Genomic DNA, 17,587 nt, shown 5'->3' with positions numbered 1-17,587 from the left:
ACAACAACCACACACACACACACACACACAAAGAGTAGCTGCTGACCCTGCTTAAGCACAATCCAACACTTCACAGGTACATTCCTTGGTTTGGAGGTTTAGGTTCATGGTTTCATGGAACATCTCAGTTAACAGGCCTAATAAAATGTTTAGTGCTTCTGTTCTACCTCTTAGTTTGGTGCATAGTTCCTGGGGTCTTAAAAGCTTGCAAGCAGCCATCCAAGGCATAACAAGGGGTCTCTGTTCACCAGGAGCAATAGAGGAAGAAGGAGAGTCATGAATAGGAAGAGGATATAGAATGTGTGGCTTCCTTTGCCATGATATCAGAATTGGATGGCGCCTAGCTACCATTACTGAACATTTTGATTCAGTAAGATTCCATAGAACAATACTGATCAAAAGGGGGAACACTATAACAGAATTCTAAATTCTAATGGACTCCAGACTTTTCTGGAGCCACAGAGGGTAGATGAACCCATAAAACTACTGCCTTCAGATAATCTTCCAATCTTAAACCAAAAGCATCTCCTGAAGTCATCTAAAACCAAACACTAATTTAGCTTAACTAGTAAAAAAGTTCTGCCTTGAGCATTATGCTCTTTTAAGAACTATCTGTATGGGATCAAACTGACAACAGCAACTTGAAAGATTAGATAGGAACATTATGAGGCAGTAAGTTTTATGTTAGTGGAGGAGAAATAACTCAGAAAAGGAGGATGAGAATGGTACACAATTCAAAATTCAGTGTCACTGAATTGTACATGTAGAAGCTGTTAAAATGGTGTATATTTTGCTGTGTATATTCTCAACAATAACAAAATTTAAAGAGAAAAAAAAGGCTCTGTCTTTGCTCCCATTATTTGTGAAAGGCAGAACAATGACATGCAAGAGACAAGGCTATTTAGGTTGTCTGTGTTTTAAGATAAAACAAAAAACAAGCATTAGTGACAAGACACTTAGATGATATGTAATTAGTTGTGGAGGTTAACACCAAGGCATTGCTCTGTTCACATTTCTCATCCTAACTCTCATCAGATGTTTATACTACATGTCCTCTTGGTATTCCAGGTACTTTGCTGTAATGGGTTCTTCAAGTTGAATTCCTCCACTTCCCATTAGCGCAAATGCTGGGTACATCGTATTTGAACAGTCCACTTGGCGCTCATAAAGGCATTTCATGTGATCCATGTCGTAGAAACCCACTTTACCTTTATCATAGTCCAGGAAAATTCCTATACTTGTTGGCATGGGAAAGACTCTATTTTCAGGTTCATTAGAGGAAGTAGGTGACTTGGGTATAAAAAATTTCTTCATGCCTATGGTAACTAATGTAAAAGGTTGTGAAGAATCATAACAGGTATCTTCACTTCCACTGTCATGCCCACTGTCTTGCTCATACCTAAAATGCAATACATAAACAGTTAAAGTAGAATCTTATCTGTATCATCATCCATAAAGCATTATCTTTAAAATCTTTTCACAAGACAATATATCAATTTAAAGTTATAATAATTTTTACATCAGAAATTTTCTACCAAAATGAAATCAATTAAAAACAAATGCTACATATTGCCATTTAGAAGTATACTTCAGAAAAAACCCCAGTCTCTGACATAAAATGTCATCCACTTTTACCTAGATATATGCACCAGATAAAACATAAAAATCATTAGTAACCTGATTTAAAAAAAAAAAAGTGAGGGAGAAGAATGAAGGGGCCTACCAAAGATTATATATTTATAGGACACAATGATATATAACAAAGCACAAAGACAAGGAATTACTAGACTACATAAAATAAATAGGCACTGTAAAACAATGCCAGTGAAACAAGCATGCTTCATTCTCTCCCTCCAAAACACTATTTCCTGGTTGGGATTTCTATATCAAGCTATGATATTAACAAATAAAAAAGCAGTTGCCTATAGATAATTTTTATATGTTACTTCCATTTATTTCAATGCATAGCTTATTTTATACATTTGTGATTATACTGCATCAAAAATTTTAATCAGATTTTTTCACTTCTACTATTTCTCATTAAACTTTTATAACAATATTAATACTAATATTCTATCAAGTAGATGTGCCACTAGGCTTAATTAATGATTTCCTTGCTCTAATTTTCATTGTTATATAAAATCCTTTGTAAAAAAAAAATGTTTTCCTATAATACAGATTGTTACTTGGGATATTTACATTAAGTGGTCAAAAGTTTGGTCTTCACTAGTTCACTGTAATCCACCTAAGTGTACAATCTAAATGTACAATCTCTTCAGAAACTAGAATTTCTAGGTGTAGAAGCATGTCAAACATGACCCAATTTTGAAATTACTGATAGAGTCTAAAGAAACTCTGTCCCATCATAAAAGAACAATTTAGTATTAGTAAATCTGAAATATGACAACTAGAGTCCGTTCACTATATACGTGAGTAATCTTTATCACATAATTTAGGTTAACTGATATGAAAGACTTTTAAAATTTCAAACTACAAAGCTGTATCATAATCAAGAAGTATACAAAACAACTTAGTTCATCACATCATTAGAAATTAAATGGCAAATTTCATTATTCACTGTGTCAGACAACCTGACTCTTTATTAGCCAGTTACCTAAGTATAGCCAAAACAGATGAATCTAAGAAATACATGCTCTATATGTGATAAATAAATCTAAGTCTATTTCCAGGGTTATCTTACTAACAAGGACATTTACTTTTTTAAAAAATTTTTTATTGTGATTTGGGTGAAAGTTTACAGAGCAAATTCATCTTCCATACAGCAAGCTCACATCACTGTCTCATGACATTGGCTACAATTTCCCACAATGCAACAGCTACCCTTCCAGGTCCTCTGCATAGCCACCTCTTTCCTGTGTCCTTCCCTCCCATGCACTCCTGCTCCCCCGACCCCAGCTGTCTCCCTGTATACACAGCCTTTCCATTCTCCCATGATTGATCTCTCCAAGGAGTGTATCTACCTAATGTAAGCATTCAGCTTATACGCCTGTCTTTTGTTTCGCTAGTAGCCACAGTAGTAGGTTCAATTCCAGACCTGAAGGGAAGCAGGGTCCATAGTCTCAGTGGTTTTATCATGCTCTATCAGACCAGTACACCTGGTGGTTTCTAAACAAGGATATTTACTTTTAACAGAATTAGCAAAGTCCTACAGCAATCAAAGAATCTACCTTGGACTAACTGCATCCCGGGGAGAGCGGAGCCATTCTTGTAGCTTATCACTGGAAGCAACTCCTGCTTTTACCAGGTATGAATACGGTTCCACACGGAAGGCCCAAAAATGTTTCCCTTTTGTAATTCCGACATCTCCGATGATGTAGTCTAAACTTGTGTAATAGCCCACTTGGACACGTTCCGCAGAAAGCAGAAGATTAAATCCAGCTCTACTCTCTACACGATCTCTCTTTAAGTTCAGCAAGAGGTGCTCATTGTTATAGCCACATTTTTCATCAAAGAGAAAACTGAAAACTTTAAATAGAGTTTAAAATTAGTCTGAAAATCATTTATGAACATTTCTAAAACTTAAGGTTAAATCTAATAGGTTTCTAAAAATATAAATTACTGAATAAATGAGAAAAATCTTCCCAAAACAGGACATACCCTAGAAACCTGTAACAAAACTCCAATTTAGAAGAACTTTCAGTAAATTTTCTGTATCTGAAAAGCTTCAGAAATCTCAAAAGCAGAAGAAATGTATGAGAAAATTTCTGAATGCAGTTCCTTGGAAGAGAGATAGCTAAATCGATCCTTGATTATTTTATACTATCACATCTGTCCCTAGTACATCTATTTAAATATATTCTTAAATATCTATTCCAAATGTTATAAATTTGGAAAACTTCAGCTATTTTAATAAGGTATTTTATCAATCAACATGGCAGACAAGAGAAACATGCTATAAGTGCAAGAAAAGAAAAAGGAAGGACTCTGGGTTCAGAGACCTGGGTTTGCATCCCTGATCAAGTACTAACTAGAATTTGACCTAACCTTTAATTTCCTCATCTATAGCTTAGTACCTAAGGCACTCGACTGCTAACCAGAAGGCTGGCGGTTCAAACCCATCAGCCACTCCTTGGAAGGAAGGTTGGGCAATCTACTTCCATAGTGATACTGCCTCGGAAACCCAAGGAGGGGTCACTATGAGTCCACTGGACTCAAGGGCACATAACAACAACAACAAGGTGGAGATACCACCACTCTCAAAAGTCTCTAACAACTTGATCCATTAAGCATAAAATTGGCTACTAGCAAGGGAAAACCATCCCCCAATATGCAGGCTGAAGTTCCTCCAGGTAAAGCCTGTCATCCTGATGCAATTATCAGTGCTTCTTTTAAACAACAAAAGTCTCCCAGTTTGCACAATTAAGTTATCTGGCCACCCTATTCATATGGCTTTTCTCAGAGAAAAGGGAGTATCACAAACAATTCCTTTTCTCCTTCCCCCTCCACTATACTACTGAAAAACAGTAGCCACTTCCAGGTTTCTTTTTCTTCCACTTTCAGTCAGAGAAAAAAGCAGAAACAGCGTGAACTACAGAACACCTGCAAATCCACTGGATATTATTAAAATCCAAGAAAAATAACTTTAGCCAACTCCACTTGTATGCTATTTCTTTAAAGCTACAATATGCATGATAAACAGATAGTGGATAGATAATACATTGCTTCTCTATCTTAGAGAAAAGAGAAGAAGAGCAGAGTGCAGAAAATAAGGGAAAATAAGCCTCTAAAAACAGGACAAGGAAATGCAGTCCAAGAAATCTCTAGGGTGGTGGTCAACAGGGCAAGATATTTTTCTGCTAACTACAAAAGACCACAACTTTGGTTCTAAAGGTCCTTTAACCATGGAGTGAACATCAACTAAACTATAAATCATTCTCATTCTATAAAAATCTATAGGCATTCAACAAATGACATTCACATCACTGGTTTTTAAGCTGAAAAAGGGAAAGAGGAAGGACAACAAAAAGTTGTCCACATGGTTCTAAGATATGCCTTTCATCCCCATGTGTTGGAATCACTGAGTTAGAAAATCCTAGCAAGCCAGAAGGAAATTAAATCAACATTGTATTTCATGCTACTGTAATTTTTATATTTTAAACATACCTAGATTCATACAGGATAGAGACACATGTCTATAAATTGACCAAAAATACAGAATTATACTATATAATATTTTAAACTGTTAAGGTAGCATTTATGCCATTTCAACTGAAATTAATAATCAGAATTATGAATATTAAAATCTGTATTTTTTCTTCCATTCGTGTTTTTCTGTATGTGATGTCAGTCAAAATCCAATTCTGTTTTCAGTCTGTTTGGTGAAATTCAAGTATGATCTAGTCCACTTCTAAACCCTAACTGGGTATGGAATCTCCTTTTCCAGCCTTTCAATAATGAGAGCTAGTTTCAATACAGGTGTACATGGACACGTTGACTATTTTATCAAGGTCTCTTGTAGCTTTCTCTTTCTTATTCCCAATATTCACGATACCTGGAGCAGGAGGAGTATGAAGAATCAATTCTCGGCTGCAGGGACTACAGATTGAGCCCTTGTATGCTCTCACTCTGAAGACATAGTAGGAATTACTTTCTAAATCACAAACAACTTTACTTGTACCACACACTTCTATCTCATTCCATGACAGCATTTCTTCATCTCTGTTAATCTTCCGATATTCAAGAACATAGCTATCAGCTTTATCATTCTTTCCTGGATGATGCCAATTTATCAAGGCATTGTTATAAACTTTGCTCTTTTCTTCATTGATCTCTGGTACATCCATGCCTGAAAGAATCATGAAATAAAAAGCAATGTTACAATACTGATATTTAAAAATATTATTTCCTCAGTAAAAATAATGTATCGACATACTTAAAAGCTCTGGTGGCACAGTGGTTAAGGCATTCAGCTGCTAACCAAAAGGTCAGCAAATCGAAACCACCAGCTGCTCCATGGAAGAAATATGAAGCAATCTGCTCCTGCAAAGATTTATAGCCTTGGAAACCCTATGGGGCAGTTCAACTCTGTCCTATATTGCTATGAGTTGGAATTGATGGCAGTGGATTTGGTATTGACATAATTATTTCTAAACTATCTTAAAATTTTCTAAATTATAAACCACGTGTAACACAAAAGATAAACAATAAAAGGACAAAAAGGTATGTGTATTTACAACAAAAACAAGAAAAAGAATAAGACAAAATTTATAAGACTCAGTTATAGCTTTAAGTATTATAATCATCAATTCTGAAGCACTATAAATTAAAATTTTTAACTATATACTTTCATTTTTTACCTACTGAATAACAAACCTACTCTTGAAATTTTTCATCTATGCCTGCCAATAAACATAAACTATTATTTTAATAAATTTTAAACACCAAATTTTGGGGAATATATAAAACAAATTCTCTAGAAGCATTACACAATTTTTTTCATATTTTCTTCTGAAAAGTTGCAAAGCAATTTAAATAAATTATCCCTAGTACAAACATGAAACATATTTTTTGTTGGAAAAATACATAATGCATAAAGTAAACAAAAGATGTAATCATGCTAGTGTTCCCTCAGTGATATTCTATTACACTCATACATCATTTAACATCCATGATACATTCTGTAAAATAGGATGTTTTGTAATTTGGATGTTGTGTGAATACCATGTCATATACAGGCAGTCCCTGAATTAAGAATGAGTTCCACTTCTAAATCTATTTTTAAGTCAAACTGATATGTAACTGTGGTAGTTAAGGTTGTGTGTCAATTTGACAGGGCCTAGTTGAGTGGCAGTCCTACTTCCGTAGTGATACTGCCTCGGAAACCCAAGGAGGGGTTGCTATGAGTCGGATTTGACTCGACAGCACATAACAACAACAACAAGTTGAGTGGCTGGGCAGCTGGTTGTACTTATTCCTCATGGTGAGACTGGTAATCAATTCCATGGTGGAATCTACTGGAGCACTCGAGTAGCTGCTTTAGGGATGTAGTCTGCTTCTAGTATATAAGAAGCAATTTTGAGGAAGGTCTCCAGCTTTTGGGCATGCTTGAACCCTGCATGTAGCCAACTCGTTATTCAACAGCCTGCCATGCCCTACCAATCTTGGGACTTTTTTTGTACTTGAATTAGTGGCCTGCCATGTGGTTTGGTACTATCAGGACTGTGCCATTTTATTTGCCAACCTTGAGCTTGTCAGCCTCAGTAGCCAGCAGCTGCCTGAGTAAAGAAGAGCCTCTAGCTTCAATGGGCCAGGAGCAAGAGGCAGAGCTGAAGCCCAAGGTTGAGGGGCTTTCACCTAGCCCCTAGAGCCTGGAACTTTGAACTCTGACTTCTAGACTCCAAAACTGTAAGAGAATACACTCCTGTTTGTGAAGCATCCCATCTGTGGTATTTCTGTTGGAACAGCACGAGGTAACCAAAGCAGTTAAGTCAAAACGGTTAAGTATATAGTTCATATCTAACATCAGTTGTTGTTGTTGTTGTTGTTATGTGCCGTCGAGTCAGCCCCGACTCATAGCGACCCCTCCTTGGGTTGCCATCAGTTAGTCACACGTTTATCTGAATATATAATACAATACAGTGTACTATATTCATAAAAAAACATTAAAGAAACACTTCCAGATACACTAAAACATCCTTAACATAATAATACAATAACAATAATGTTTTGATGAGTGTCACAAAGTAGCACCTATTTGTTATTATGAACCACTGTATGCACCTTGAATTTTTAATGTAATAAATTGGCTTTATGGAGGTTGGGACCACGGACATATATGCAGTTGGATGTTGCCTGAAAATGTTTTCAAGTTTTCATCAAAATATAATGATTAAAATATTCCCACTAAATCTTTCCGTACATTCACAATCCTTTCCATAGAGTACATTCTCATAAGCTTACCTGCTTGGGTACAATAAAAAAGCTATAAAGGTAAAAGTTACCCACACACACATACATTTATATCAAATCATAGAGAAAGGTATGAAATGAAAAAGTCATCTCTCTCTTCTTATCCCACTGCAATATACAGTCATCTTCTGTTATTCACAGTAGTTACAAAAGTGCCTTTGAACAGTAATTAGCAAATACTGAACCAGCCTTGTGTGTTGGGCAACCCACAGTTTTCACCACTCTGTATATGTAAGTACATGCCCATGAATGACTGCAAAAATACATGTACTGATTTGGGGGCTACAAATATATTTTAGTGAGTAGGAAAATTCACAAATGAAGAATCCACAAATAATGAGGATTGACTGTATGAGTAATTTATAAGTGTGTATATTTATGATGCATTTATACAACTGAATGTTCTACAGTCATAGTGAAGTTTGGAAAGTCATTGATTTAAAGTATTTAAAAAAAAAAGTGTAAGTTACAGAATAATATACCCTAGAGCCTATACTCATTCTTTTCTTTCTTTGAAACACAGCTTACAAAAAATATATGCAAGTAGGAGAAAAGGAAAGGAACAGCCATCAGCTAGAAGCTGAGTGACTACCTTATTTCCATTCTTACTCATCGGTTTTCTGATTGTTATATACACATGGATACAACTCAAGATTTTCCACCATCAGCCTCACCTTTCCCCACATGCATTCACAAATAAACAAATTCAAATATACATTTAGAGAACAGGGGAAGTATATTTAAACAGTATCAAATATCCATTTGAAAAAACAAAGTAGCCATAATGAACAGTTAAGTATCTATTTGAAAGAAGATGTAGGAATAGATTTGAAAAGAAATGGAGTCACAGTAGTTCTTCAGAATTCTTAACTTACATAAAATAAGATAAATTATTTTCAGTGAGTGTACACATCTACACATCTATGCCAATATAATAATTAGACCACAATTATACCTTTCTAAGGATTGTGATTGTTTACTATCACTGGAAAAGAAACCTGAGGGAGAATCATCAGGTAAGAAGGAAAGGAAGACTTCCCACTAGGAAGTAGCAAAATACAAACATCCTATACTGGTGGCATAATGGATAAGGCATCGGCTGCTAACCAGAAGATCAGTGGTTCAAACCCACCAGCTGCTCTGCAGAAGGAAGATGGGGCAATCTACTTCTGTAAAGATTTACATACAGCCTCAGAAACCCAATGGGGGCCACTATGAGTTGTAATTGACTTGATGGCTGTGAGGTTTTTTTTTGGTAGAGTCAGGTTTAACTTGCAGATTTCATTATTATGTTTCTGTCCTAGAGAAACTCACATACACATGCACAAAGAAATACTGACAAGGATGTTCAATACTGCACTGCTTATATAGAGAAAAAACAGTAACTGTCTCTCCATAGGAAAATGATTCTTTATACAATGAAATACCGTTAAAATATAGTTTTAATCTAGAACTTCATGGATGAACAAATCTCTATCCTAATTTAAAAATATATATATATATAAACCAAGAGACTATACATAGTTTTAGGGTATAAAACATAGCTGTAAAAGCATAAATTCAATATGGGTTTGGGATGAGATAATGTCTTGGACAACAAAGATGCTGCTTATCATGTCAAACACAAGGGAGTTTGTGTTTTTTCTACACAGTGTGAATTTAGCATAAGAGTCTTACCACTAGAGAAAAAGGACAATTCTCCAAGCACTTCTGTTTGTTTAGTTGTATTAACAACATAGTCTTCAAAAGAAGTCTGAGCTGCAGGTCTGAAGCTCTTCAAAGATTCTGTAGCTTTCTGTATTCTGCAGACAGATACAATATTTCATATACAAACGATTCTTTAATGGCAAACCAGACTAAATATCTGCCATGTGTTTAATGAATAACTTAATAGTTCATTCAAGTTCAGGCTGAAGCAAGACATACTTTACATAACACAGCATTATGAACAACACACAGCTAAACCTGAAATATACAACAGCATTTAATGACACTGCTGAAGAAATTTTAAAGTTAAAAGTAAAAGAAAATACCTGAGGTGGAGTTGTTTTGCTGTCTGAACAAAGCAAGACTGATCCGTCTCTTTAAGCACTTCTTGAGCGTATCCCACAAGCCCATTGTTCTCTAGAAGCCCCTGATATTCTTCCATTTGAGTCTGAAATTTGTCTAATCTTAGTTTCTTAGAAGCATCAATTGCTTTCAAAACAGATGATTTCCTTTCTTCCAGAATTTCAAAGAGCTTTTCAAAATGTGTAATTGCTTCTTCCTTGGCCCTCTCTCCATTACACTATTATAAAACAAAGAAAACATTACCTCATCTGCTAAATCAGTATCTTTTCACAAAATTCTACTTAATTATATTTAATTTACATGATGGCAAAAATCAAAACTCAATAAAACAAACTGAGATATTGTTTTTTTTTCCAAAAAAAAATTTTACCTCTCTTGAAATTTTCAGGTAGCATAGTGGCTAAAGCACTTGACTGCTAACCAGAAGGCTAGCGGTTCAAACCCACCAGCCACTCCTCGGAAGGAAGGTTGGGCAATCCTACTTCCGTAGTGATACTTTCTCGGAAACCCAAGGAGGGGTCTCTATGAGTCGGGGCTGACTCGACGGCACATAACAACTTGAAATTTTCTAACCTGGCATCAACTATATTTAGCGAAAGGAGCTCTAGTGGCACAGTGCCTAAGGTATTTGACTGCTAACCAGAAGGTCAGTGGTTCAAACCCACCAGCTGCTCCACTAAAGGTAGATGAGGCAATCTACTTCTATAAAGATTCACCTCCTTGAAAACCCAATGGGGGTTGCTATGAGCCAGAACTGACTCCATGGCAGTGGGTTTGGTTTTGGTGTACTTGCTGTTGATACGTGCTGTCGAGTCGTGTACTTAGCAAAGAATTTTGGTAACTGTGATAGTTGGAGCTGTGTGTCAACTTGGGTAGACCACAATTCTGTGTGGTTTAAGCAATTGTGATGTGGTTGTTCCAATGATGGGATCAGATGTATATGTTTTGAGCATCCAATCCACTGAAACAGAGTTTCCCTAGTGGTATGGCTTGCTTCCAGTATATTTATGAACATCCTGGGAAAAGAGATACTCTTCTGTGGATTGGGATTCTGTTGTGCTGCCTACAACTGTCTGTCACGAACAATCTACCATTTGGCCTGGAGATCTTGGATTCATCATTTGTTGGAGTCAATAGCCAGTGTGCTGCCTGCCAACCTTGAGCTCCTCAGCTCCTGCAGTTTCGTGAGTTGGGAAAGCCTCCAGCTTGACTTGTGATCCAAGAACTTTGGACTTGCCAGATTCTTTAAGTGTGCAGGCCATTTTCCTAAGATAAATTTCCTTTACTCTCTATATATAAGCTTTACTCGTTTTGTTTCTCTAGAGAACCCAGTCTAACACAATAACTTTTAAGTTAGACTTACTTTTCCTTAAGCTTTTCACCTCCAAAGCCTACCAATAGATAATTTAATGAAATAAGAAAACAATAATCTTCAAACTGTATACAAAAGAATTTGAAGCAGAAATCAGCTGATTTAACCAAAGACAAAGGGAAATACAATTGCAGAGTCTGGAATTCCCTTCTAATTCAGGAAATTTTGTGGCATTTTTCCACTCTATTCCAGTTTTTTTAAAAGCTAAACTACAACCATTGAAACACACACACACAAATGGGATAATTTACTAAAGTATTAAGTCTGCTCCTCAAATTTATATAATTTAATTTCAATCAATAATTATTATATTTATTATATGTATTTGGGACCTTTGGTGGCATAGTGCCTAAGGCATTTGACTGCTAACCAGAAGGCTGGTGGTTCAAACCCACCACCCACTCCTTGAAAAGAAGATTGGGCAATCTACTTCTGTAGAAATATCACCTCAGAAACCCAAGGAGAGGTCACTATGAGTTGAAATGACTCAACGTCAGTGAGTTTGGTTTTTAGTATATATATTTAATTATAATTTATCATTAATAAATTATAACTAAGTCAACTGTGTGGCTTTATGCAAATCACTTAATTCTATATGCTTGAGTTTTTCTCTTTTGAAAGCTGGGGATAAGAAAATCTATTCACTTTAGAGTTTCATCACAATTAAACAAGATCATTTACATAAAATACGTACCACAAGTTCACATACTATCCATAAATATTATTATTGCTGTACATGTAGCTCTTTCTCTGGAATAAAACAATCCTATCTGTAGCACTTATCAAACATTTTGAACGTCCATAAAAATCAGAGACCCACTTGATTCTGAAAACAGAGCACTCACTGGCTCTGTTACATAGACTCATAGGCAACAACCAACAGAAAAAAGCCAAGCACATTCTTGAAGGCTGAAAGTGAATGTTAGAAGCGCACTGTTCACTTTTCAATGGCTCATGACCACCATTTATAATCAAAGGGGACTTTTTCCAGATTTCTTTCTCTGTTTCTAAACCCAACAGCCAAATTTAAAAAATGCTGGGGTGGTGGGGGGTGGGGTGGGATGATGTTTAGATAGTCTTCATAGTATTTCAATGACATACCATAACATTAAACCAGAAATATCATTATATATAGGTAAAAAGGCGTTTTTCTTCTGCCAAATAAAATCATAGCCTACAAGATAGTGTCACAATCACTGAGTAAAAGTCAAGAATAGAAACAAGTTCTCTAGTATAGAAAATATTTACACTTTTAAGCCTACTACATATACAACTTAGATCAAAGGTACAAAAAGAAGTCAAAATAATTTCTCTAGAATCCTAAGGGATCAGTGCCTACATGAATGTTTGATGGCAATGTTGCTCAAAAACAGGCAATGAAAGTAAAAGACAATATGAATGAGAAAATCAATAGTTTAAAAAAAAAACTTAAAAATGATCTATGGCCTAAAATGAAAATGACCTAAAATACTATCCCAGAACCAGCCTATTACCTATGTTGTAACTTGCTATATGTTAGGAGATCATACCAAACTGACAGGATTTGTCATTTCATCAGACAAAAATATGAAAAACAAAAATCCCACTTTAAATTTCATGGAAAAACAATTTACTTAGGGTGGTAAATGCAGTCAGTGAAGATCAGTAAAAGAATACTAAAAACTGAAGCAGTTCTTGTTATATAGTGCTAATGCATATAATTTCTCAATAATTTCATCTTATTTTCGAAAACATTTTCTATCAAGAAGTAACAGTCCAAATATTGCCCTGAGATCTTCTTTAATCCTGAAACTAAAACCCAAAATATCTCCTGAAATCTTCTTTAAACCAGAGTCTAGCTTGACTAGTAAAGAATGCCCACCATGGGCCTTATGCTCCTTATAAAAAGTTACTAAACTAGATCAAACTATTAACAGCAAATCAAAAGGTTAGACAGGAAGCTTAGGGGGAAATGAGTTTATGTCAAAAGAAGAGGAACAAATCAAAAAAGGAGGGTGAAAACACCTGAATAATTTGAAGAATGTAACCAATGTCATTGTATTGTACACACAGAAATTATTTAATTGGTGTATGTTTTGCAATGTGTATTTTTAACAATAAAAAAAGAAGTAACAGTATACTCACCTTCATATTAGCTTAATATTTTTATATTTAATATTAACTGTTAAAGTGATCATGAATAATGGCTCTTAAATTTGTTTCAAATGGAGAAATAGGCATGTGCCAAAGGCAGTAAAGAATACTTAGAATTTTAAAGTAACTCAGTCCTATCTTCTTTTACAATATTTTAAAAATACTCTATTTTAACTTTTTAATTTAATAAAAGTATAGTATACATACAGAAAAAATGCACATATAAGTATAAAGATGAATCTTTCCAAACATTCCCATGTAACATCATTCAAATCAGATGAAACAACATTACCAATACTCTAGAAACTATCCTCATAACCCTTCCAGGCACTAATCCTCTCTACTTTAAGACAACTCTCCTGAATTCTAATGCATGCATTATCAAAAAGTCATACCTTTTTTGGTAATTTTTATTAAAGGAACCCTTGTGGTACAGTGGTTAAAGTACTCAGCTGCAAACTGAAAGGTCGGCAGCTCAAACCCACCACTTGCTCCACCAGACAAAGATGTGGTAATCTGCTTCCATAAAAATTATAGCTTTGGAAATCCTATGAGACAGTCCTACTCTGTACTGTAGGGTCACTATGAGTCAGAATTGACTTGATAGTAATGGTTTTTTTTTTATTTTTGTTGTTTTATAAATGGAATTGCATCACATGTATTCCTTTGTGTTAGATACCATTCTTTGAACATAATTGCAAGATTTATCCATATTGCTGTATCTAATTATAAGCTGAGTTCATTCTCATTGCTATTTATATTCTACTGTTATTGAGCATTTGGGTAGTTTCCAGTTTGTGACTATTACAAATGAGGCAGCTATGAACATCCTAACATATGTCTTTTGGTGAACACATGTAGGTTGTATACTTAGGAATATTTGGAATTTTAAATAAACCAAGTGCTATTCACACTATTTTTAAAATGCAATTAAGCTAACAGTTTTAAATATAACTAATTTAAAAAGCTGAAAATGTCCCTTATATTACTAGTTTTGAGGCTTAACCACTGCACAAAGACATTCTTTCTTCTGTGCTCCAATATCATTTAATCATTATCTTCACAGCACTGATCACAAAGCAGTAGAAATTATTTTTATATTTGTTGCCCTAATCCCAGAAAATCAGGAGTGAAATCTAACACAGGTTTGTATTCCTAGCTCATGTACTACCCACAAGTTTTTACGAATGAATAAATGAATGTATAAGGGAATAAATGAAATATATAAAAACCAGTTTATCACTTACCTCTGTTTCTTTCATTAATAAGTTTAATTCAGAAATTTGACTCTTCACCTGGCTCTCCTTACCAATAAGGTAATCGATGTCTTTTGAGAGCTTCTCCTGTTGAAACATATTTGAAACACAAACAAGCAGAAATAAAAGTTTTTAAAAGGTCTTGGGAAATTTTTTTTTTTTTTTCATTACACAGTATTCATTCTCCTCTATAGTCTATAATGAATAGGCAGTAAAATTAACCACAGATATTATTATATTATTAATCAAGGGTAATTAGTTACTGGCTTTGACCACACAGATCCAACAGTGTATGAAAGATTAGAAGGAGTCTGGGAAAAAGAATACTGTCTCATTATTACTCCCAGAATTCTTCCTCCTAAAGCTTCTACTATCCATGTGGACTTCACCAGATGGAATACACAGGAATCAAACTGACTACATTTGCAAGGCAAAGTGGAAAAGGAGAAGCTCAATATCATAGTCAGAACAAAGCCAGGGGCCGACCGTGAACCAGACCATCAGTTGCTCATATGCAAATTTAAGCTGAAACTAAAGAAAATTAAAACAAGTTCACAAAAGCCAAAATATGACCTTGATTATATCCCACCTGAATTTAGACACCAGCTAAGCAGCAGATTTGATGCACTGAACACCAGGGACCAAAGACCAGACAAACTGTGGGATGACATCAAGAACATCATACATGGAGCAAACAAAATGTCATTAAAAAGACAGGAAAGAAAGAAAGAGAAGACCAAAATGGATGTCAGAAAATTGCTCTTGAAAGGAGAGTAGCTAAAACAAATGGAAGAAATGATGAAGTAAAGATTTGAACAGAAGAATCCAAAGAGCAGCTCAAGAAGAAAAAGTACTATAATGAAATATGCAAACACCTGGACAAGGAAAATCAAAGGGGAAAATATTCTTAGCATTTCTCAAGCTTAAAGAACTAAAGAAAAAATTCAAGCCTTGAGTTGTAATACTGAAGGATTCCATGGCAAAATACTGAACAATGCATGAAGCATCAAAAGAGGATGAAAGAAATACACAAAACCACTGTACCAAAGAGAACTGGTTAATGTTCAATGATTTCAGGACACAGCATATGATCAAAAACCAATTGCACTGAAGGAAGAAGTCCAAGCTGCATTGAAAGAATTGGCAAAAAACAAGGCTCCAGGAAGTGATGAAATATCCACTGAGATGTTTCAACAAACAGACACAGCACACGAGGTGCTCACTTATTTACGCCAAAAAATCTAGAAGACAGCTATGTGGCCAATCAGCTGGAAACGTTTCATATATGTGCGCATTACAAAGAAAGGTGATCTAGCAGAATTCAGAAATTATGAAATAATATCATTAATTTCACATGCAAGTAACAAACACGGTACTAAAAATAACTCAAAAATGGTTGCAACAGTACACTGATAGGAAACTGCCAGAAATTCAAGCAGGATTAAGAAGATGATGTAGAATGAGAGATATCACTGTTGATGTCAGATAGATCTTGGCTGAAAGCAAAGAATACTGTTGTTGTTATGTGCCATCGAGTCGGACCCAACTCATAGCGACCCCTCCTTGTGTTACCGAGGCAGTATCACTACAGAAGTAGATTGCCCAACCTTCCTTCCGAGGAGTGACTGGTGGGTTTGAACTGCCAGCCTTTTGGTTAGCAGTCAAGTGCCTTAGGCACAAGAATACTAGAAAGATGTTTACTTGTGTTTTATTGACTACCAAACCAAACTCAATGCCGTGGAGTCGGACTTGACTCCTAGTGACCCCTCCTTGGGTTTCTGAGGCAGTATGTCTACAGAAGTAGATTGCCCAACCTTCCTTCCAAGGAATGGCTGGTGGGTTTGAACTGCCAGTTTCTGGTTAGTAGTCAAATGCCTTAGACACTATGCCACCAGAGCTCCCTTTTATTTATTACATCCAGGCACTTCACTGTGTGGATCATAACAAATTATCGATAACATTGTGAAGAATGGGAACTCCAAAACCCTCAATTGTGCTGATGAGGAAACTTTACATAGATCACGAGGCAACTGTTTGAACAGAACAAGGAGATACTGCATGGTTTAAAATCAGGAAAGGTGTGCATCAGGGTTGTATCCTTTCATCATACTTATTCAATTTGTATGCTGAACAAATAATCAGAGAAGCCACATTACAGGAAGCATATCATTAGGAGAAGAGGAAGACTCATTAACAACTGTGATATGCAGATGACACAACCTTACTTGGCTGAAAATGAAGACGACTTGAAGCACTTCCTATGGAGATCAAAGACTACAGCCTTCAGTATGGATTACATCTCAATATAAAGAAAACAAAAATCCTCACAACTGGACCAATAAGCAACATCTTGATAAATGGAGAAAAGTTTGAAGTTGTTAAAGATTTCACTTTACTTGGATCCAAAATCAACGTCCGTGGAAGCAGCAGTCAAGAAATTAAACAACTTATTGCACTGGGCAAATATGCTGCAAAGGACCTCTTCAGAGCAAAGATGTCACTTTGAAAACTAAGGTGTGCCTGACCCAAACCATGGTATTTATAATAGCTTCATATGCATATGAGAGCTGGACAATGAATAAGAAAAACCAAAGAAGAGTTGATGCTTCTGAATTGTGGTATTGGCAAAGAATATTTAAGGTATCATGGACTGCGAGAAGAATGAACAAATCTGTTGTGATAGTTGAAGATGTGTCAACTTGGCTGGACTCCAATTGTGAGTGGTGGTTCCCATGATGGATCACATGACTGAGTTCTGAGCGGCCGGTCTGCCCAAGGGGAGTTTCCCCAGGGGTGTGGCCTACCTGCAATGCTATCCCAAGGACAA

The 17,587-nt window shown here is 35.7% G+C and overlaps 1 protein-coding gene across 1 annotated transcript in view; it reads right to left on the bottom strand.

Annotated features, from left to right (window-relative positions):
* Positions 1–1,044: 1,044 nt before the first annotated feature.
* Positions 1,045–17,587, bottom strand: part of TRIM36 (tripartite motif containing 36) — a 76,613-nt gene continuing 60,070 nt past the window's right edge. Inside the window, exons 5-10 of the mRNA XM_007954525.2 lie at positions 14,752–14,847; positions 9,963–10,216; positions 9,607–9,731; positions 5,513–5,806; positions 3,189–3,486; positions 1,045–1,399 (exon numbers count right to left, since the gene is read on the bottom strand). Coding sequence (XP_007952716.1) covers positions 1,045–1,399; positions 3,189–3,486; positions 5,513–5,806; positions 9,607–9,731; positions 9,963–10,216; positions 14,752–14,847 — 1,422 coding nt within the window. The remainder of the gene's footprint in view (positions 1,400–3,188; positions 3,487–5,512; positions 5,807–9,606; positions 9,732–9,962; positions 10,217–14,751; positions 14,848–17,587) is intronic.

This window comes from Orycteropus afer, unplaced genomic scaffold, assembly GCF_000298275.1.
Source record: "Orycteropus afer afer isolate SDZICR_OR568_19922 unplaced genomic scaffold, OryAfe1.0 scaffold00464, whole genome shotgun sequence".
NCBI lineage: Eukaryota > Metazoa > Chordata > Mammalia > Tubulidentata > Orycteropodidae > Orycteropus > Orycteropus afer.
The sequence above is the reverse complement of the archived record's forward strand: the minus strand, read 5'-3'. Positions and strand labels throughout refer to the sequence as shown.